The sequence below is a fragment of the Apteryx mantelli genome, chromosome 17 (assembly GCF_036417845.1).
Source record: "Apteryx mantelli isolate bAptMan1 chromosome 17, bAptMan1.hap1, whole genome shotgun sequence".
Classification (NCBI taxonomy): domain Eukaryota; kingdom Metazoa; phylum Chordata; class Aves; order Apterygiformes; family Apterygidae; genus Apteryx; species Apteryx mantelli.
The window spans coordinates 10,947,997-10,971,928 of NC_089994.1; the positions used below are offsets into that span (position 1 = coordinate 10,947,997).

Genomic DNA, 23,932 nt, shown 5'->3' on the forward strand with positions numbered 1-23,932 from the left:
TTACATAGTAGGCTATTTTACAGGAAAGGCCAAAACATAAAAGAATCTTTCAGTCAAAAGCACAAGATCATAACCAAATATTTTGACTTCAGGGTGATGTTCTTTAAGGGCCTGAGGTCTGTATATTTAGCTTCTATCCTCACCTTCACTCTCATTACTCTAACATTAAGTCTTTCTAGTACAGCCTTCATGCAAAGACCAAAAAACCCTTTAACTTGGATAGGAGATAACACACTTCTGTTTCTGAAGAGACTAATAAATGCAGCAGCTATTAAATGTTCATTCAGTTTTAAATGTGGTTGATTATTCCTTCTCTGGCATTTCTAAAAAGAACTGGAAGTGACATTTTTAAGTCTGCCCGAAACTGGAAATACGTGCAAGAAATGCACAGAAGCTGAGACACACATAACGCGTTAATGAGGGAGAAGTGGGTTCTGATCTTTGTAGATCTTTTCCTTGCCAACCTGCAACTGGGTATCTCTATTAAATGTGTGGCTTGGCCCCAGAGGATGTCTTGAAAGTTCAGTGGCTCCACTGTGTGTCTCCAGTTTCCTCTGCTGGGGCTTTCAGTCTGATTCTTGTGTATGCACCAAAAGAACTTGATATTTCTTGGGTAAGTTATAAAAGAAAACAAACTACATTGGATAGATCCCAAGCCAGATAATCTGAGATTGTGCTCCTGGAGGAATGACAAACATCAAGACAGGATGTCCTCCTTCCTCATCTTTGAAATAAATACACTTTAAAAACAAACAATCTTTGGCATTGTGCATGGGATGCAAGCAGGACAGTATCCTCCAGGTTGCAGCAGACAACAGCTCCCTGTAACCACCATTAACATGAAGAAAATGTATCACTACTTCACTTCTTGGGCTTCAGTGAAAGCTATGCGCACAAATGGGCTGAGTTTCCCTAGTCAGGATTTTGCATCACTTTGTCTCAACTGCTCTTCATCTTTACAAGCAAAACCACATGGCCATGTCACCTTCTCTTACCAGCTACGTGTTACAGCATCCTCCTTACAATCCCTCTGGACTCCCAGCATTGTCTCATGCCAAAAGCATTTCTCACTTGGAGGCAGGGCAGAGAAGCTTGAAAAACTGAGTCCTGACTGCTTATTTCTAGTGATTCAGGCAGAGGTTGGTACCCAGCATCTGCTGAGACCACCTCATGAAAAAGCCCTGCTCTTGCGGGCCAGATGGAGGCTGCCATGACATGCTATTTGTGGCTTTTTGCAAGAACCTTCTGCAGGTTTTGCATGTACTGCAGAAGGGGTGAATGTAGCTTCACTCTGGTGGAAGAAGCCAGGAGGGTCACCCTGCTTTGATGTAAAAGTGCTGCAAGAACTTGTCCTATCCTAGCAAAATGAAGAACTTGTTTCTGTGCATGCCTTTGGTTAGCTCTAGTCTAGTGACTTCTTTGGCAGTAACTGTGATTAAAAAGAGGGTGTTAATTAAATTCTTCTCACGGTGGGATTCTCTTCGAATATGTTGATTCACTGACAGTATTCCTACTAGAATAATGCAAAGGCTGCAGGGCCACATTTGTAGGTGTCATGCAAGTGGAGAGCAGAGCTGATGATTATATTACTCAATAACTGTTCCCTCCTGTGTATATACTTGGTAGGGTCTGATAGTAAATTCCCATCTGGCCAAAACAATTAATTTCCCCCTTTCCTGCATGGGGATTCTGCTTTTTGTCAGTGCCACCTGTTTCTCAAGAGCTCTTTCATTTACAGTGACCAGACTGAAAAAATCACGTACTACTGGTTTTGTGTTGCAGACCCTACACATCGAGGGTTTGCTCTTTCTCTGAGAGAAATGGTGGTCCTCAGGAAGCAAACGCTGGTGTTTGCGCTGAGATTTCTGAACAATAGCTTGCAGTCACTTGTGACTGCATCTGTTCCAATACAGCATAGCTTTATGCTTAAGGAAAACTCTCATTCTCTCTATGACTGCACTGCACAAGGGTTTGTTGCAAGCCTACATCTTCGGAGGGCAGAACAGCATTAGTTCCCTCGTCAGGGCACCACTGTCAGAATCACTTATGTGGGACTAGCACAAGGTCCTGCCTTGTATTCCTTAGCCCTATGTTTCCTGCTGCAGAGGCCTTCTAACTCCTTACATATGTGTATCTTAATCAAGTAGATCAAAGTTGGTGCCAAAAGTTAACTACTCATTCCTAGAGAGCCCAAATGTCAGCACAGGAGGAGGCATGCAAGTGCGTGACAAGGGAGCATTTTTAGTAATGGGAATAGATTTAAGCTTCTGAGTGGGTTGTGTAGTGTGAAAAGGGGGAATGCAGTGTCTTGGCATGTTCTGAAGTATCCAACCCACTGTATTTCTGGCCAAGAAGCAACAGCTGAGATTTGAGTCACTCTCCTTTTTTGCGATCTACTAAATATTGTTTCCTAACTATCTTAATTCAAAAGTCAGGTTGGGAAGCTCCTGACCACAGCAGACAGGAGGTTCAGTTCAGTAAAACTGTTTTAAAATTTTGTGACTCCCAGCAAGAAAAGGGAGTACTGAAAAGTAGATGAACAGGACTGGCAATCTAGTTGTTCCAGGGCTGTATAAACCAATGCTCTTCACTTCTGATATATAATGGGTCATGGTTTCATACTCCCCCTCCCAAGTTACAAGGATCTCTTATTGGAGCCTATACCCAAGCAAAACCATTCACAAGCTCCTGACAAACACCTATTCTTTCCTCACACCTTGAGATTTCCTCTGGCAAGCTGTTGTATTTTATGTTTCAGTAAGGTAACCATGGTCAATCAAATCCCTTTGTGTGCTTGGAAACTGTAACCCTTGCTGGCCCCAAAAAAACCCAGTTCCTCTGAAGAAATCCCTTTTAGCCCATGCAAGTCTGATGTGCTTCTCATCTCTCATCTTATTATCAGATTAAAAAATTGAAAAAAAAATCCACCCTGCTCATAACTGAACTAATCTGTGTAGGCATATATCAAGTGTTGTTTTTAAAAAACAACCTCTCATTTGGAAAGATTAAAAATGTGCCAAATTCTTTGTGTGCCTCTGTCAAAAGCCTGTGAGTCTACAGCTCGCTGCAGAGGGGAACATCTGTGTCTAATTGATGAAATTCAGCCTTCATAATGGATGATCCAAATGAACTAAACAGTTTTGTCAGTCAGTCAGCTGTGGATTATAAATTCATCAGAAATCCTTTTTTTCCCCCCCTCAGATCTGCCTTGCATTTCCTGTCCCTTGTGGTTTTTTGCCTGTTCTTGGAGTAAGCCTTGAATCTTTCCTGTCTCCCAAGCTATAATAAATGAACAATTGCCCCAGTGCCATGACCTTTAAGCTGCATTTCTGGAATGCACACGTTGCACAAGCCACTAACCCTCGCCTTGTCCGAGAGCAGCTCGGTACCTGTTGGGATTCAGCTAGATTCTGCAGCCAACTAGCAGCCACGTGGCTTGCAGGGGAACCAAAGGCATCTGAGTTTGACTCTGAGGCTCCTCAGATGTGCACAGAGTCTGCTAGATATTTCACTCCAAATGATGACAGATTCCACTGAAAATGAAGGCAGGAAAGGGAACCTATCCTGAGAGCAGGGCAAGAGATTTATAGGGGAATGCACTTACCCGTTCAGCACTTCGGTGATTAATCACGCAAGATCCACTAAGCTGATGTAGGATCTCCAGCAGTCTGTTGCTTTTTGGTGTTAAAAAGTCAACTGTTAACAAAGTCTTCTGGTAGTAGAGGTGGGGCTGTTAATGCCTCCAAACTGCTTCTTGGTATCTGAAAGAAGACAATTAGAACAGTTCACATACTCATCAAAATAAAATCCCAACTCTCAATCATTGCTAATTTAAGGGAGTTTGGGCCAATCTGTAATACTTCTACAGCCAGGAGAAGTACCCTTCAATAGCAGCAGTTCTGGTACACATTCTGGCTCCAAAACCGGGTGCATTTTTAATTGAAAACTTAGCATTATCTACTGCCTCTTCCTATGCTAATATTGTTATTAAAAGCGAGCTCAAAAGACTAGGATGGGACAAAGACAAGTCTGCTGAGACATCCTGGGACATAGGGAAGGAATATGAGGGAAGTCACAGAGGAGCCCTCTTTCCTTCTTCCAAGTGTAGGAGTTACCCTCTCCCTAAGGGAAGAGAGAGCATATTGACCTGAAACTAGCTAGACTCCAGAAAAATTCAAGTGACAACACATGTATCTGTAATTTTGATGTGATTTAGCAGATGAGTCTAAAAGTTAGGATCCCTAGATTCTTAAATTGAAATAAGTTTTTGCTGTTTTCACTGGGATATTTACCATGAATTAGCTAATTCAGTTTAAAAGCAATAATTTTACTTCCCAAAACAAAGACTCTGTAAATTTCTATTTATTTTGGTACTACATACTGTGGGACACCTAAAGCATTTGATGGAGAATTAGAGTCTTCAAATGATGTGGGCACATGAATATAGTTTCTTTTTCACTTGAGCCATAATCAAGCCCAGGTACTTGAAATGAGAAGCCTGTACTTTATTCCACTAAAATTAGTGTAAGAATCGATTTAAATGACACTTGCAAAAGTCTGGAATGCAGAATACAATTTCTACCCCCATTGCTGTTTTGGTCCTTTTCTATTGCCATCCACCCTGAAACACTCAGAATATGAAAAGCACCTGCTGGGAAAACAAAGCTCATGCCTTGCAGAACAGGTCTGGCTTTTTGTTTTTATTTAAGAGCTTTTAACATTTGGCATTGCATTTTTTTTCTTTCCATTTCAATATGATCCAAGGGGCGGGACCAGGAGAAAAAAAAATCCTGGAGTATTTTGATCTTTGTGGCTTTATATGGACTTCATAAGCTTTGTTTGTTGTCCTGCCAAGCTTCCTTTGTGTTTAAATAGATAACAGACCAAGACAACTAATCATTTCCAATAAAAAAAAACAAGCCCTAAGCAATCCCTTTCTTTTCCAATTAATGCTAGCAAACATATGATCCTAGACAGGGCTTGTGACCTAAGTACTTCTGACTTATTTTTTCCCCTCTTCAAGAACAATTGCCCAAGGTGCAGACAGTGCTCTGCGCGCTCCAAATTTATGAAAGAATCTTGAAAAAAGGCTCTAAGAGTGTCTCTGGGAGAAGGTAATTTAAACTATGATGCGTGAAAAACACCTCATGTAGCTTTAGAGAACAAGTGAACAATGGTCAGTGGAATCATTTACAGATTTTGTTCCTCTTTGGGTTCTGCAGGTTGTTTATGGAGAAGGAAGAAATAAAACAGCGATAGTCCCATGTGAAATTTGTTTTGTAAAATGCATGTTGATTGCTACTTTACTAGCAAGAGCTGATATCTGCTATCACTATTTTGAGAGGCTTTGTATTGGAAGACAATTTACCCAATCAAAATCACCTAGATTTTACTGCTTGTTGAAGATGGGAGGTAGAATCCCTTTGAAACAGGAGATGAGTTAGATGGATGATGGCGATAATCAATGCAAGGGCTTTTTACATTAAAAAAAAGGTTTTCTAATGAAAATAATAGTGCTCAAGACTGTCTTTGTGGTGACACCGTTTTTCTTTATCTTCTTAAGATTTTTATCTCACAACAAACTGTTTAGGACCACACATTTGTGTGGTCAGAAACTTGCACATCAAAAAGATGTATGCAGGACTATCAATAACCTAGGAATGCCTCGTAGCCAAAAGCAGATCAGTAGTAGAAAATGAAAATTATGAATTATTTTGCTCGATTATATTTGGGGGGGGTGAGGATTGATCATTCAATATATACTTCCAAACTCTCTAAGAGTGGTTGTCTATATTAGAGGTTAATGCTCCAAATGGTGAAAGTAGAAGATAGTCTCAAGAAACAGAAATTCATGGAGTTTGTAGAAGTCTTATCTTCTACCAGTCACGGAAGGGAAAGTAAAGAAAAGAGTATGACCTTGCAGTAGGTCTAGCAGGCTACATCCTGTATTTGCAAACATTGTTAATTCATCTCCAGTAAGATGCAAGTTTGCTTATTTTCCAGGTATACTATTCCTGTGGTGCAGTGGTGGAATCGATGGAAAGAGGTCTGATTTTATCACCAGGTTTTCCAAACAACTACTACCCAGGGACACACTGTGTGTGGCAATTTTTCATTCCTATGAGAACCCATCTTATCTTGGAAATTTTTGACTTTGACATTTTTGAGAGCACTAGTGAAACTCCAACCCCTTGGGATGGCTTTTCAGCTCCTGCTACAACAAGAGATAAGGACATGCCTCCTCCTGAGGAAAACCTGGATTTTGCTCTCCCTACTACAAAATCCTCTCTCCAGACCTGGATGTCAAAGGTGGCTCAGAATCTGAGCAGCACAGGAGATCAATCAAAGGACTTTGTTAGTCACCTGGATGACCTTCCAGGAGCCACCTCAAAAAAAGATGAAGCCAAACAAGCATCTGAAGAAAACCAGTCTAAACAGCTGAAGGACCCCAAAGCAATTACCAAGGCTCAACCAGAGGAACTGCCATTCCCTGTGGCTGGTAGTGCCACGATGCTCAGGCAAAATATCAGTGGCCTAGGAACAGAAGATTTGAAAGGGAAAATCTTGCTTGCCCATCTTGCTGCTAGTGAGCAAGATGAAGTTATTGGAGAGAGCTGGACTCTTCCCACAACAGTACTGCCCCTGGAAGTCTCCTCCACCCCACAGTCAGCAGTGGACATCTGTCCCCATGATGTTTTGTATGTTTCTGATCTCATCACATTTTCCTCTCGCTTTTGCGGACCAAATACACCTTTAAACAAGCCCATGGTCTTTGGTTCATCTCTGGAAATGGTTGAAGTTATCATGGAACTAATAACCACCACTGACCGGGGACGAGGCTTTGCAATGCTCTTTGAGTACAAGAACATCACCGAACCTGATACCGTAGATGCTGTGAGGCAGGAGAGAAAGGAAAACATGATGATGTTGGCAATTATAACAGGGATTGTCTTCTTTGCACTTGCTTTGCTCTCTGCCCTCTGCCTAGCTTGCAGGTAAGATGATGCATATCTGAGCCTTTGAAGCATATGATATTATCTGTACAGGACAGGAAAAAAGTTGCATTTCTTTGCTCTGCTAATGCTTACTGTCATTTAAATGTAGCAGTGTGTGGATATGGAGGAAGCCAGTGCCAATTACTATTCCTGCCCTATGCTCCTAAGTCTTCTTTCCCAGTTCCACAGCTCCTGTCTCCATTTTTTTTTCTTTTTTGCTGAAGAAACACCTGAAGGATGAGGACTTTGTTGGGCATTTACTTATTTCAATAGCAGTGGTGCCTTTGAACCTCAGCTGTGGGACAATTTAGTTGGCCATTGAACAAAAATGCAGAACAGGAAGATGATCCTTCCCCGAATGTCCTGTGTAGTTTTAACATTCACTGCTTCTCTGCCTGGTGATTCCATATTTTGACTCTAACTATCACTAATACTCTGCGGAAAACTAAATACTAATAAAAAGTATTAGTGCTTGGAATTAAGATGTGGTTACATATATTAAATAATATTTTCCCTTCTGTAACATGTTTTATCCAAGAGATTCTGCAGACATTTTAATTCGAATGCACCTCATGCGGTAAGTAGTTATCAGCACCTGCCTTTCAGTGGCCGGGAAGCCAGGGCAGAGCCGCAGAGCCATGCTGCAGTGCCGCTGGTTAACCCCAGGGAAACCTCTCTCTCGCTCAGACTAACAGTAACACTGACCCGCTTGCGATACCGTGCAGCAGCGTTGGTAGTCACGGCCTGATACACAACGAGCTGGCCAAGCGAGCTGACGGTCAAGCTGGGTTTCCGATTGCCAGGTCCTGGTGCTAACCAGTTAAAAGGCTAAACCCAGGCAGTGACGAAAGCTTACTTCCCCAGTCAATGGCTTTCTTTTCTCTAAGTCTTTCAGGAGAAAGCTTTTCCCCCGCAGCAAATGTTTGGATTTTTCCTACTAACTCCCTAGTGAAAACATTTTTGTAGAAACAGTTTTGGCTTTTTATTTTCCTTCTGACAAATTCAAAACAAAACCCAAGCTCCCCAGGTTTTTGTCAAAACAAACAGTACTTCTGAAATGTTTTGACTTCAGTGGAAGCATCAGTTAAACTGAAACAAATGCTGTTCCTTGCAGGGCTCTGTTATGGTGATCCGATATTAGTACTAGCATTCATTTCCCAGCGGCAGCATTCAACTGGTCCGTCTTTTCTCGTCCTGCGTCCCCTGCCTCATTTCTTGTGCAGCTTCCAACCCCACAAGAAGCCAGCACACGTGCCGCAGCCTCCCTTGGTGCCTGGCCTTTGGCTTCCTCGGCTTCGGCCACGAGGCCAGGAGCTGAATGACCCTGCAAATGCAGGCTGTATGAAAAATATTCTCATCAGCCTTTGTTCCAGCATCACCTGATTACACCAGACTGGGGAAAAATGACTGCTAATGTTTACCAAGTTCAACATCTCATAAGGTTTCAGGATTGTCCAGCGACTCCTAGTAATTGAAGAAGTTTTGATAAAGGAACTTTGTTTTCTTTGTCCTTTTGGAGGCTACATTTCTTGCTTTGCTGAATAGATACAAAGTTTAGGCCATCACTGTAACCGGTGTAAGAGAAGATGAGCAAGGCTGTGAAGCTTAAGCGATCTCCCTTGCTGCATATGGAAATGCCTGCTTTCAGAGTTCAGCCTTTTCACTGCTGTAAGAGTTAAACTTGCAGGCATCACATCTAACTAACCTTTTTCCTTTTTAAAGAGCTTACAGAACACTAATTTAGACCACAATTTTTTGCTAGCTCTAAGGGAAAACGTCTGGTGGAAAATGTCTTCCAGATACTAAATATTTTATTTTTACACCCTTGCCAATCTTCAAAAGAGACAGAAACATGTTCCCTTTGCTATGGCAGCAGTCTGGGCTGATACACAAGCTATTCTTGCTCCATTATCCCTATTTAATTTCAGTGTAACTATCCATGAAGCGGAGTATTATTCAAAACAAAAAAGCACACTGCCAATCTGAGATTTCACTGGTTGAAATTTACTCTGTGTAGATGGTTTAGAAAGTCAGGCCATGCTGATCACATGTAGTATTTGACTTTTGCTTCCCAGATGTTTACAAAATGTTCTGCTGTTGCTAACCAACAGGGAAAATCTAATACAGTTCTTTTTCCACACAAATGTTTGTATGTTCTTGTCACTGAGAATACTTCCTACCAGGGTTACTGTGGCACAGTATCAGGGTTAGGCTCACTTCTTGCAACATTGGCATTTAGGCTTTTTCATTGCTACATGACTTTTTTGCTTTTTAAAGGAAAATATATCTTAGTCAGATACTGACTACATATAAAGGGAGATTATATCTAGTCCTTTAGTTTTTTGAAAGGCCATTTCCTATCCCAGCTGCCTGTAATCTCTGCAAACATTTTCAGGGAGGCCTTGATTACAGTACATATTTATTTACTGTCAGACTTAAAACAATGAGATTTGATACATGCGAAAGTGATGCCATGATCTGTGCCAAGTAAACCCACTTACATTGCACTGGAAGATTCCCTCCATCCTTTTATTGATCCAACTGCTTTGAGGATATTGATCTCTGGCCTGTTCTGGTCAGAGCTCACCAACACTTCTCAGCTGCGGTTTCCTTATGCAGCTCGGAATAAGATTGCAGAAGTCATTAAGCATTTCTAAGAACTTCTAGTTTGAGCCCACCATGCTCTATTGTATGCTTTCTGCCCTAAATGAGGGCTTGAATTCAGGTGTTAAAGGTGTATTAGCCACAGGTTGTTCTCACTGCAGAAAACATCAGGACTGCAAGGGGGTGGTTTGAGGGGAGAAATAAAGATACTTTAAGCAGCACACTGAGAAATGGGACCAGCTCACCGAGGTGTGATAATACTTGCCCTGGCTGGAACGTGCCATTGCAAAGGAAACCGCACCAGAAGATGCTAGAGCAACCTCCAAGCTCTTGGCTTTGTAAACTTGCCTTCCACTTTCTATACTCTTCCTACTCTGCCTGCTTCTCTGGTACCAGGTTGGAGTTTAGCTATGTTTTTCACCATTTTTAGCTGCTGCTGTTGCTCAGCTAAAAGCAGCAGGCTCAGCCTTGCCAGGGGTAGAAATGGCCCGGGACGGGCTTGGCACCTGTTGCCACTCTAATGCACCAAGTTGTCAGCAGTGTCTGCTTGGGCTCATTGCATTCAGCCAGGGCGAAGCTCTCTGGGGAAACTCCAAGTCTCTGCCACACTGCAGCTTTTGTTTGCTGTTTGGGGAGGGAATGAAAGCTTCAGTTGTTAGTTGGCCAATAATTCTAATTACTTTTGGCCATGAGGCCTGGCTCAAGTTATGCAGTATTTTTTATTTTCTTTCCCAAGACCCCCAAAACAAGAGACGTCCACCTTATTTAATTTTAATCCTGTCCAATGCAGTCAGACTTTTGCTCGATGGTGGCAACCCATGGATTGCAACTGCATTTTACATCTGCCTAGCCTGCCAATGACCTGTTTCCAATTACAACCCCTGCATGTACAGCTATTTCATCATCAACTGCTGCCATTTCACTCCATACAAGTTGCCCTGCTAGTCACTACCTGCAGCCTGATCTTCACCTGGTGGTGACACGCACTGGTGCCTGACAGGCTAATAATTCTGTATCCATTGTCTTTAAAGCCTCTTTGGCACCTGCGTTTTGCAGGCATGTCATATGAGGAAGAGAACTCTGATTGCCAAACCACGCCATATAGTAATGGCCAAGAACAGGTGGTAAGAATTGAGCATACTTATATTTTGTATTGCACTTGTCCCTACTATTTCTCCCGTAATGTACATTGAGCTGCACCAACTTTTTTCTAAGCAACCACTTTTCCCCACCAAGGCACACACTGGGGACTGCTGGGGAACGGCATGGTCAGGACTCAGGTCGGGGGCTAACCACAGCCCATCACCTTCCTGTTTCATTAGTTTTTTCCTCTGGTTCATTCTGCCAAAGAGCAGTATGGCTTTCAGAGTAGTTATGGTGCCAGTTAATTATCGTAGAGCATGGTACTTATTGAGACTGGCAAGAAAAAGAACCAGATTAATGCCAGGTATTGCAGTTTCTAAATGCAAAAGCTTGCTTGCCTATCAAAGTTTATACTAGCTGTCGGTTGCTGAGATTTTTGTAATGGATATTTCATCTATATAGAGAACAGGAATATTCTATAAAAGGGACAGCTGCATACAAGACCTGGAGGAACACATTTTTACTTGGCTAAGAACTTGAACGTTTTGTTTGTTAAACCATGTTGAAAGTTCAAATAACAAGCCCAAAAATGAAGACCATCCCGATAACTAGCTCATTTGGCTTGTTGATGCCCGATGTTCAGTGTGGAAGAACTATATCTTAAGTTTTGTTTTCTTGAAGGAGAATATTTCCTTTATGCTCTTTAATCCCTGGGTAGGTATATTTCAACAAACTTGTCTGTAGCGTGACAGTCATTTGAAACAAGAAAACTTCATAGGAATGTACCAGATTTGATGAAATTTTCATCATGGGCTTTGGCAGGGAAGGGATGGGGAGAGAGAGTAAGAAGGAACGTGATTTGGAGAAAGCAGGAAATTAAACGTAGTTCTCCCACTATCTACACGAATGCCTTCACCACTGGGCTATTCATTATTTTGGGCATGTTTTGTTAGTCTCTCTTGATGAAATGGTTCTGGTGCATAATAAGAGCTTCTGGGAAGTGAGGGGAGGGGGGAATTATTAACACTTGCATTTTCTACTCTGAAGTATTTCCTACTTGGCTTGACGTTGCTCGATCAGGAGACACCACTCCTCATTGGATGAACCTTCTTTACTCCCTCCCACACCCCCAGTCACTGAGTTATGGAAAAGCCTTCTCTGCTTTAGCCCTGAGTACACCCGAGAAGCCCAAGTGGTGGCTGATGTGATTTTGCATCATGGAGTAACAGTTATCCATGTGGAGCTCTTCTGAATTAAATTCTTAAGTGCAAACCTGTCCTCCTCCTTTTCTGTAGTCTCCTCTGTACTCATTAGGAACAATCCTGGTGGTGCTCCATGGGTTCTTTCTCCCTCAGTATAGTCACCAGTCAATAACCATTTTAAGCAATCTGATGATACGGTGAGGAACGGAACCTGCTATGCCCGAGATGGAGCAGACACCAGCTCGTGGCCAGCCTCACCAAGTGCCCTCTCTGAGTCCTTATTCTTGAAAGGAAACAGTAATGAAATGGTGATTGAAAACTTGAAAACCTGACTTTGACACAGCACAAAAAAAGCATGTGTGGAGGAGGTTAAATGCCTTAAAACAAACAAATCCTTCCAACAAGAAGGGGAAAAATGCCAGCCAAGAGCACTGATAGGGTACGTGACCAGTGTTACTGTTTTTCTTGCTGTTTGTGCCTTAACACTCCCACGTGTTTCTTTGCTGTCCATTGCAGAACTGTTGTACACCAGAAATAAAATACACTTGCTTCAGTCATTATCTTGTTCATCAGTGCCTGCCTTTCTTCATGACATCTTTACATTGTATTCATCCAAAATGTAAATAATGCTAGTTGTTCCATAAAGTCAGTTTTAGAAAAAGAAGTTAAGAATATGCTTTTGTTCCCTTTCAGCCCAACAGGCACATTTACTTGGGAATCATCTGCCATAGTCTTTTCCTTTAATAGAATGTTCATAGAAGTGAACAGCATTTGATACTCTTGGCTTGCTAAAAATAATCCAGCATGCAACACTGGCTACACAGATTAAATATTCTGTGTAACAGGATAAGAACGATGTCACTGCCCAGACCAAAGAAGGAACTTCAGTCCTGCTATTTAGTTACTGAAGTGAAAGAGCAGCCTGCCAGGGAGGAGGGCTGGTAGGACTTTGGAGAGATCTGAATTCCATTCCTGCTTTTGCACTGATCACAGGAAGAATACAGACCCTTTTCTTCAGCTGGCTTTCCATTACATGAGCATACCATTTTCCCCCCCTGACCTACAGGTCTTGGTGCACCAAGTTATAGCAAATGTTTTGGATTCTCCTGTAGGTAGAGCAGCTCTTAACCTGCTGGGTCCCCCTCATAGGATGAGTACAGATGAAACCTTCTCCCTTCTGTGGATCTTTAACTCATTCATGGGCCTGTTGCTGTTGCTGTCTCTCCTTTTCAGGCAGAAAACGTGCCCCAAAAGGAACTCATCCAACGCATGCAGTGACCAGGAGGTTAGTGCTAATGGCTTCAGCAATTTCTGTTTCTCTTTCATATTGGCTGTTGCACTGTTTATCTGATGATGTTTACTGGGGCATGTTCTGAGTTGTAGAATGGGATCCAGAACTCTGCTGTCGATATCAATGAGCTCCAGCTCGTGGTGCCAAGTCGGGAGAACGAAAACAACAATCACTCTGTCAGCCAGGAGCAAGCGGGTAAGTGCGGCGCATTGGCAGGGGTCGGGCAGGGCATCCCATAGCCTGTTAAGAAGATAGTTTCTTCCTTGCAGTCCTCCTCCTGTCTTGCCCATGCACAGCTGGAGAACACTTCACAGCAGAAAGCCTTTGTTGTGAGAACTATCCCTTGCTACTCTCCCCCTCCCACTGAGTAATCCCCCTGGCAAGGAGCACACACAGGCACAGCTTCAGGACACTGCCAACAAAAGCTGTCATAGCACATGACATTGCAGAGACACTGGGTTAGCAGAGCGAATATGCCTGGTTCAGGCTGCTACAGACATGACTTATCCATAAATTATGGAAGAGTTTCTTCTGCCCTGTGTCTAACCTTGTCTGGAAAGAATAGGTTTTACAATGCCTATAGGGAGTTTGAACAACCTCAGTTCCTGGAGCTAACTTTTCTGAAGGACGTTATGGATGAGACTGCTTTAGTTGACATTTACTTCACAGTGTGTTTCCAGAACAAGAACAGAAGTCCTCCCAACCAAGCTGCAGACAACGTCACTTGCTGCAATTCTGAGTCACAACACATGAATTTTATCAGTGCTCCTTTTGGTTGATGAAGGCCAACAAGGAGGTACTTCCTGCTGTGTTGCTAGATACCATCAGTTTTCCACTAAACCATCAGCCATTAAGCACAGCTTTTATAAGGATGTCAACCTTGACAATTTGGTGTCTCCTTCTTTGGAAAGGTCACTGAAGAGGTTGTGGCTGGCAAACACAGCCTGAGATCTCCTGCCCTGGATTGGGGGTTATAGGCCTTGGGGAAAAGACAAAGATATCTGCAGCATTCCCTAGAGCATAAGCCACCTGAGGACATGGCATTTCTAGGGTTGCAGCAGAAGTACTCAAGGCAAAAAACCCCCCACAGCTCCCAGTATTAATAGGACTATGTATCAGTGAGTAAATTCAAATAAAAGATGAGTTCAGTAAGTCTGCAAGTTCCTGATCTGCAGGATCACCATTTGTGTTTAGAATGACAGATTTTGGTTTGAGTCTGTCTTTATTAGAAAGCAGACAAAAGGGTGGGTTCCCCCCCTCCCCCTTTTGATTTGTTTTTAAAAACTTGCTGTTTCAGGAGAGCAAACTGTTGGCTTGAATTTTGTTCTGATTGGTGTGACAGCCAAAAGCTGTTCTAGTTTGGGGAGAGAGAAAGGAGCAGGAGGAGGGTTTGTCAGAGATAAGTTGGGAACAGATGTTTTGGACTCTCCCAAGCAGTCTTTATCGATTTTTTGTTTTCTCAGTCACTTCTTGCAGAGGCAGCACTGAACGGTCTCCTCAGGATACCGATCCTGACATGCCCTCCTCCACATCTGCAGTGACCACAGAGACTGGCAGCGATGAAGTGTTTATTATTTCTGCTGGACCTGGGGCCAGTGGGCTGAACTTTACCACTTACAGAATACAGGTAAGAACACTCCTGACCATCTTTAGAAGTCCAGTAAGCCACAGGACAGCCCTTTTGGACTACCCCTGTCACATCCCTCCATATATGCTTGCTGCCTAGTTTGCAAGAACAGTAGTGACTGAGCCAGGTGGTTCCTCTTAAACACCAGACTGAGCTGCCATTGAATGACATGGGCTGTGGTCCCCACCAAGAGACAGGATCTTCCCAACTGAGAAGAGCAATCCAGAATTCTTGCCTGGATCTTACAGATAATAACACAGAATTCTATCAACAGGCTGTGGGACTAGCCCACAAAAACCTATTAGTTAGCAAAGATGATGTTCCATTAAAAATATCACCTGTGGCAACTGGAGGACCTGGGAGTGAGAACTCCACAAGCTGTTCCTGCCTGCCACTGCCAAGCTGGCAGGAAAGTTACTCATCTCCTCAGTGTGTCAGAAAACTATTTAACAGCCTCACTGGGCTGATGTGATGATTAACAATGCATACCCCAAAAATCAAGTCTGTCAAGTGAAAGCACTGGGGTCCTTTCAAAAAAGGGATCTATACAGGAGAGAAACCTGGATCATTTCAGCAAGTTCTCTTATTTTAGCTTTTTCCCTTGCACTCCTGACCAATTATTTGTTTGGAAATGCATTACAGCTCAGAAGTCTCAGATCTGGCTACCATCTCTTCAAAATTAAGAGTAGCAAGTAGCAGAACAAGTCCATTTCAAGTCTATATTAAAGCCTTTCCCAGGTCAATACTCTTTTGTCTCCACTACCCTCTCTCTCTTTCTCCTACAAGAGGAAAAAGAACAACCAGTGCAGGAACTTGCATGCTCCGGTACCTTGTAATAGAGTTTCATACATAGAGACTCAATATAGTAGAGAATCAGAGCTTACAAAACAAAAGCAGCCTGTATCCCTGCACTTGAGTAGGAAATTAGCCAGGAGGCAGTCTGGCCAAGAGTTTCCTACACTACTGCAAGACATGCACTAAGCTTTTTCTCCAGTCAGTACAGTACTTAATATAAAAAAGAAAAGAAAGGAAAAACAGCTCTGGTACCTTCCTTTACCCAAAGGCATTACCTTCCGAGTAGCAGAGTACTATGAGCTGTATAGGTGCCCAAATAGGGCATCCTTAAACACCTATACTCTTTGGTAGTTCTTCCCAGTGGCAAACTGAGTGGCTTCACCTGGTGGCAGGGACATACAAGCACAGCTTCTAAATAGAGGAAACCCATTTTCCCTCTTTCCCCTCTCTCAGGTCAAAGCAGCCAAACACACTTAAAAGTAAAACATTACTATTTTGCTGACCTGCCACAAGCAAACCAGCAGAGGTTATGCACATATATAGTGCTGAAATAATTCTAAATGAACATAGCCCAAAGGATTAAAGTGATTTACCACATTATTAACTCAGCAGGCCTCTTTTCCTCAGTCCATGGTACATGCTAGCAAGTCAGTGCTTCCCAATCAAACCACTTAAAAAGCAGAAGACCTACCCAGGAAGGGCGAAAGGACACCTTTAAAAGCGCTAAGTCTTTCAGCACAGCTGCAGACTATTCTATCTGAGCAGGGTGGGAACTGCAGGCCATTCACAAGCCTTCACTCAAATAGTATCTCTTCAGGCTTCTTGAGTTACTCAGGGTTTCTGGATGTTAGAAATAAATGAGAGTTATACTCACAGTTTAATTTCTAGATGTGTATTTTCAGGGTGTAAAATGTATGTGTGGGGAGGCCAGCCAGCTCCTGATTTTAGTCTCTGAGCTCTGTGGAGGGTATGGTGTGTAGCTTCTGTGGATCAGCCCGAGGAAAGTAGGATGAGTTATCCACTGGAAAATAGCTACTTTCTTGGCAGGAGCTAAGAATTTATTCTCATGTACAGTAAAAAATGCCTTTAGATTCACCTCATCCAAAATGCTTGTCTAGACAAATCAAACTATATGCAGCCTTAATAAAAACACTATCCAAATCTTTGTACTGAGAAATGGTGGCTGGCCACTAGGTCTTGTCCCTCCCAGTGAGCATGAGGCTCAGTTCTGTTGGGCAGGGGCCAGTGATAAATTGGCTCTTTTTTTTCTTTTTAACTTTTAAAATGCTGTTGAAGAAACTAGTTCCCCTGTCCAGCGGTAACAGCTGGGAGAGCAAACACACTTCTTTACATGTGGAGTGCAGCGAGGAAATGGTGGGCAGGACTGATAATGCAAAGGGAACAACCTATCTTTGGGATGGCTTCCGAGGAACACAGGGTCCCCCAAGAGGGTCACGGCTTTCTAAGTCCCATTTATTTTAAATCGTCCTTTCCTCTGTGTGCTAGTGACTGGAAGACTAGGAGGTGCCCAGTTTGCATTCTGTGAGGTTCCATTACATTGGTACTGTCTAATGACCCAACTATGAACCTGAGGGTCCCCATAAAAATAATGTATTTTGAAAAGGTCATTTTACATGCAATCCTTGCTTCTTGATGGGGGCTTTGTTCCCCTCTACAAACTGGTCTATAAGGACTTCATAACCTGCTTCAGCCTTTTGATGACAGACCTATGACTTTTATTCAGATATTACAAGTTTCAGATCAAGGGGTCTGAAACTAAAGACTAATGGAGTATTAGCATGGAGGTTTAAAAAACATTTTTTGCTAAAACAATTTTGAAAATCTAGAAAATAATTATTCATCTTAGTAATTATTCCCAGAATATCTGTCTCAAACCTAATGGCTTTCACACCAGTTTGGAGGTAATTATAATAATATTATAATAACAAATCCTGAGACAGACTGAAGAGGCTTCTGAGAAGACAACAGCTGGGTTATAAATTTATAAATAAAGATTGTTACTTTAATCAAATCTGAGACCAGGAGTTTACTATTGAAACAAACTTATCCAGAGCCTGACTACAGCCTCTCCCAGCTTCCTGCTGAAAATTTTATTCTGTGGAAACAGCTAATTTCTTGTCTCTCTGCCCATCCTTTTCCACTATGATATTTTAACTAAATACTTTCTTTGATTTTTAGAAATTTGACAGATTTTGTTTATCAGAAATAACAGATGACAAGTTTCTGGTCTCCCAAGATTTTTAAATCCAGGATACACTGTGGGATTAATTTCAGACCATCTTTAAGGGCTGTTAAAGCTTTGGGAATGCGAATTTTGCATTCTTCTCATGACAACCGTACTCACACAGCTGAAAATTAAAAATACATATAGAGCTGTGGAACAGGAGGCTTATACAAATAACAGGTGAAGTCTTAGTACAAATGAAAGGAGATTCGTAGGACAGTGAGGGATTCTTTAACTTTCCTGTGTCTAAAACTACATCAGTGTTAAGAAGCAAAACTATAATTCTAAGTGCAACATAAGAACATAAAAATAAGGATGGAAGGGATCTTTAGAAGTTATTTATAGTTCGTTCCTATGTCAGATCAATTCTGCTAATAGAGACAGCTGCTAAGAATGGTTTAACATGGTCTCAGCTTCCAGTAATGACAATTGTATACCTGTCTAGACATCTTATTCTACTGCCAAAACATCTTTTCCACCAGAAAAACATTTCTTTAACATGAAAAGAAAATCTCCTTGTCTCCTATGTGGGCCTCGTACCTCTTGTTCTATCTACCATAGAAATAGAAAAGATTATTCCCTTCCTCTTTGTCATAGCCTTTTACTTCTTCCCTAAGCTAGACTAAACAGTACCAATTACTTCAGTCTTTCCTCCTGAATCATGCTCTTTTACTTTTTAGACTTCTGATCCTCTTGTTGCTCTCTTCTGGATTTCTTTCCATGGACCCCATCCTTCTTGAAGTTTTGTTTCCCCAGACAAACACAGCTGAAGCTTTCCAAGAGCTGAGTAGAGCAGAACTATGTTTTGCACAGTGAGGTTTACTACTCTAATCCAGTCAGATATATCCACTATAACAAAGCTGTAGATATTTGATGTATTTGGTTAGTGAGAATGGTAGGATATTGTTTCTTATATAATTGAAAATTCCCAATTCGATGGAAAACCAGAAAATGAGAAAAATGAGGTAAAACGGATGTCCAGGGAAGGCAGTGAATTGCAGGCAGCATGCCGGAAGACAATCAGGTAGAAGCTCCATTCCTCTGTCTTGTCCTGGGAAAAGAACCACTGAAGGAATCAGTCACTTGCACTCACAGCATAATTTGTGGTTTTAAAACCTTTTGATGAAAGATGTTAACGATCTTTATTTGCTATTTCCAGGACAAAAACCTAAAAAGAAGTGTCACAAGCCCAGCCTCTGTGTCTGACTGGCTGACTTCTAATCACACGGCTACAGGAACAGACACTGTTGAGAAGGGGAATGTCCAGATGGAAAATCATTACCCCAGACAACGAACATGGAGTGCCCGCACTTTCCATGATTTCCTGGCTCCAATACCACAGCTCCAGAAAAAATGGTGTAGTTGGACTACCAATAGTCCCTTCACAAAGCTGGTCGACAACAGTGTAAGTCTTGCTAGGAGGGGGTCAGGTTTTGTGCCCCTAATGCCTCAGCCGCTTGCTGATGTGATACATTCGCCCCTTAGCCTATGGTTTTGCCTCTCCAACCTGCAAATGGGATACACATTGCAGTCCATCTTGCTTGGCATATGGGAAACTCTTTTGCCTAAGTATATTGTAATTTATTCAGGCTTTCCTGAACTGCTAAGCAGCCGCATTTCCCAGCAGTTAGTGTCTGGTTAAGAAATGATCTCCAGTCCAGAAAAACATCAAAAAGTGCCTTCAGGCTATATTACCTTGTTGAGTCTTCAGACGCGTTCCTTTTTTCTGGTTGTACCTTAAATTTATTTAATTCACTTATTACTGTTGCACTGCAAGGGATCTGTAGGTGTGGGAGGGATATATAGGTTTCTCTGACTGTAATCAGCAAACCAACAGAGCTTGTTACAAAGCTAATAGAGGATGTTTCTTGCCTTCTGAGGAATAACACAGGTTTTTGCAAAAGAAAACATCTCACCTTTAGCATAGCAAGAAATTTTAACTTTTAATTCTCTCAGGATCAAGGTTGCTCAAGAGAACTGCTTTTCAAAGCATGTCTACTAATTTATTATTATTTTGACAGGGTTTTCCTACAGCTGCAAGAACCCAAGGTGTTCCCACCAGAAAGGTAATTTCAGCCACCGAAATAGAGGGAGCTTTAGAGACAGTTTACTCTGATTCATCTACCAGTAATGCCTCATATCCCCTCACTCTGTCTGCACAAAGGCAGCGGAAGCTGAGCTCCTGCAACTTGAAGAAATCCAGGTTTGGGAATCCTTGCTTTGCATTTTTAACCAATTCCCCTGACAGCAAATGTGTGAGATCCTTGGACCCTTCAAGACACCTAGGGGCAGTATCTCTGGTTAACAGTCAAAGCCCCAAAAATCTAGAAGGCTCCAACCCCCTGAAAATCAACTTGGTCAATGGTTCAAAAACAAAGGAGCTTGTGGTAGAAACAGAAAAAAACAAACCAGTTTTTGTTATTTGTGAAGAAGGGGATGATCAGCAGCCTCTAGTCCTAGCAGAACATCTTAGTCAATGCGGAGATCATCTGTCCGAGCAAAACGCTACGTACACTCCAGCGAGAGCTGTGCCGGACAAACAGCCAGTGGTTCTGACTGCTGAGGGCAACCGTTCCTCCAGCTTCATGTCAGATCTTCCTCTTCGGGCAAAATCCCCTGGTTTGTACAAAGGTCATCTGAAGGCCCCTAGCTCTTCCAGGGACCAGCAGAGCTTGCCAGCTGTAGATGCTAATACTACTGAGACCTCACCAAACTTTGATATCTTAGCCGCTCCTACACTATGTCCAGCTTCGGTCCAATGATGTCCTCAGAAAGATTAGAACATCAGTTCACGAAACAGAGGCAACAGGCATATGATTGGAGTGGAGCTGTGTCGAGCAATTGAGAGCGGCAGCTACAGATGGATGCAACTTTGGGCTTTGCCACCCACCAATAGATTGGGATTATGAGTATATATAACATAGCACAGCACAAACACCATCTTCTCTTATGCTCATTAACCTCAAATCTATTCTTATGCATGGAGTTTAGATGTGGTTTATACAAGAAAGCATCCTGCGAAAAGGTATTTCACACTGCAGAACATCTTTTCTGGAATGAGAAATGAAAGTGATTTGAGATGGTTACTTCATGGCTTATATCTGAAATGTAAATCAGTCCCCTGTCACTGTGGTTATCACTTAAGTCTATCTGTTCAAAGCTATGGGTTAAATTCTACTCATAGGAGTGCCTGTACAATTCAAACCTAGCCTAGCCAAGGGTAGAATTCAATCATGCATGTTAGTGCACAGTTTTGTAGACTTAATTTTAAACAGTTCATAATTTCTGTACTCTAGCACGAAGTTTACCAAGCATCAGCATCTCTAACATTAAAGACCATGATTATCTCATATTCTGACTCTTTAGAAAAGTGTACAGACAAGCTGAGCAACCCCAATACTGAATGTTAGTTCTACTATGAAAGTCTGACTATTATCTTTGTTAGATATACATAGGCTTAAAACGCCTCAGTCCACTTCATGTTTTTTTACTCCTCATGGCAACAGGAGCATGTGTACATAAACACTGAAATACTCACTAGGAATCTTCTTCAGCATTCAACACTTTGATAATTGCAGCTGCTCTGATACTCTAGCAGCCAGCTATTTATTGCTGATAACGCACATTGACTAGTGAACTATTTCCCTTACTTTAGCAGACAAGACTTAAAAGGCAAAATTAAGTGGGGCAAACTTGAGTGCTCACTCTCTTTAAAAATGAGCTACTAAGTAGCTGTGCCACCCTGATTACAAATCCAGGGCATTCAATGCAAGACTGAACCAAAGGGAAGCCTGCTAGTCTTACTGCCTCTAACAACTCAATCCATATTTTAACTGTCTGCTGGTGATATTCTCCTGTCTCTGCAAGCAGTGCCTGCATACTCTACCCAGGACTTAGAATTATTTTGCTTTCTTAAGTGAAAGGAACTCCCTATGGAGCTGTACTATTGCAGCTGACATACGATATTGTTTTAAAGCAATAGTATGTCATGAAACAGGTGTCAGAAAGAAATCTTTCATATGAATTTTCCCCTATATTAGCTACACTATGAATCAAGAGAGTTATCTTAATCCTTCCATGTGGAGGCATTTAAGTCTGATTCCTGAAATATTTAGCTGAATTATTTATGATTTCACCTGCTATTACAGCTTCCATCTGCCACCTATTAATGTCTGAAATAGGCAATACAAGATTGTAGGCTTTGCCTAACAATTTTTGTGTTTATGTGTTGATGTAGATGTAGAAGCCTTGCATCTGGTAGCAGTGGAAGCAAAAACATATATGCCTTTTAGCAATTGATTCAAAAACAAACAGTAGGCACAAGTCTCAGCATTTATTGTTACCAGCCTGTGCTTAGTAGATTTCTGAAGTACAGAAGTCTGGCTCCAAGTTGTTGTTGTTTTTTTAAATTAATGTTACATGATTCAAAGGGAAGAGTTAATATATTTATGATTATAAAATATATTTAGAAATCTGCAGTACTCTAATAATAACTTCCACTGTGTTAAACTCATGCATATTGTAAAGCAGAGTCAATGCTATCTTACTTATTACTTTTCTAAAGATCGCAGTATTAAATCTACTTTTGAAAAGCCTTTGTGTTCAGTTATTGACAATAGCTACCTTTGTAGGGCTGGGAAAGTGTCCTTTTTCAATAAAAGTGTGTTTAACTATTCATTTCTGCAATGCAGAACAGTTATTTTATTTTGCTGAAAGACTAAATTGTATGGGCATTGCCCCAGAGCACCAGCACATCAAGACTAGTAACCCCTTCTCCACTATCAGTTGCTGCAAAGAAGTGAGCATGAAAGCTGCTGCGTCATTCAGTCAGCAAATACCCATCATTGAACCTCCCTCATCTCATTCCACCCTTGGGATCAGTCGGGGGGGGGGGAATCTATATGTATGTATATATCTCCTGTTTAATTTCTTCTTAGTAACCAGGGTAGATAATGAGATGATTGTTTACACTGACTTCCTCTACTACCTGTCGTTGTAACCAAAGAGCAGACTTTTCTAAACCTGTGAAGACTGCTGCTAGAGGCTGGTTTCTGTGGGAGTTTGGGCTCCTGTTCATATATGCTTATTTTGACACATCCAGTAACACCATATGCCACTTTGTCATTGCTGGCTGTACCAATACATAGACAATTCTACATGAGACACTACACTGGACATCAGATATTGATGGGATACTGAACAATGCTGCTTATTCTCAGAATAGATGTGGCTAATTTACCAAATTATTCAAAGATTATGTCCTATGCCCCTGAAAGATACAGAAGCCTAACTGAAATATGCAGCAGATAAACAAATTCTGATCACTAACACTGGCTTTAACAAAGAAAACACCCTCCTCCTTGGTCAACCCTGAGGAGCCAGGAGGTACAGCATGTGAAAGGCTTGAGCTTAAATTCCCAACTGGTCTGTTGAAGCTCCTGCTTTTCTAGGTAGATCATTAAACTTAACTGCTAAAGAGGTACTTGCGTTTTATTTTGTACCTTTAAAAAATTTGTAAAATATTTTGCTCCTCTTGAAGCAAAAATAAACTAATTTGAAATCCTCCTTTTTTCCCCCCAGGAACTGAAACAGTTTCCACACATGTGCTTCAAACAAAATTGTAACACAAATTTAAGAAATTCTGAAAGCTCCTGGGGGAATAAAGTGCTATAATACTCTCAGCTGCAAATACTGACTAGGACTAGTTTAAAAAAAGCATTACTTGTAGCATTTATTTTGTTCCCAACGGCTGTATTACTTCTGGGAGATACACTACCACTTTTTATGATAGGAAACCTTACAGCTCATGGACTCTGGATCCAGTTTTACCTTCGTGGCAATGCAGTCAGTTTACTGTGCTATTTTGCATATGGTAACTAAGCAGCAAATGGGCTAAGCATGCTAAACACTTGCTGAAGAGGAGGAAAGTAATTTCGATCACAATTACATGGGAAAAAATATGTCCAGAAAATGTTATGGAGCTAACAGAAGGAGTATTATTTTCAGTAAAACTGGACTTGAATAGATGTTCACTTTTTTTTTTATTAATTATTCTGGAACATACTAGGCACTCCCTTCAGGCAATGTGTT

The 23,932-nt window shown here is 41.7% G+C and overlaps 2 protein-coding genes across 3 annotated transcripts in view; one reads left to right on the forward strand and one right to left on the reverse strand.

Moving 5' to 3' along the window:
* The first annotated feature begins 6,036 nt into the window (after positions 1-6,036).
* Positions 6,037-22,519, forward strand: LOC106486839 (uncharacterized). The gene is made up of 6 exons (XM_013945497.2): positions 6,037-6,995; positions 13,118-13,169; positions 13,268-13,370; positions 14,639-14,802; positions 19,002-19,247; positions 19,864-22,519. Exons 1-6 carry the CDS (start codon positions 6,037-6,039, stop codon positions 20,602-20,604), a joined length of 2,265 nt encoding a protein of 754 aa, XP_013800951.1. The 3' UTR covers positions 20,605-22,519.
* The window catches only part of CHFR (checkpoint with forkhead and ring finger domains), a 32,297-nt gene continuing 29,181 nt past the window's right edge, over positions 20,817-23,932 (reverse strand). For both annotated transcript variants that reach the window (XM_067306857.1, XM_067306855.1), the window contains one exon: positions 20,817-20,893. In XM_067306857.1, coding sequence (XP_067162958.1) covers positions 20,830-20,893 — 64 coding nt within the window. In that variant the 3' untranslated portion in view covers positions 20,817-20,829. The remainder of the gene's footprint in view (positions 20,894-23,932) is intronic.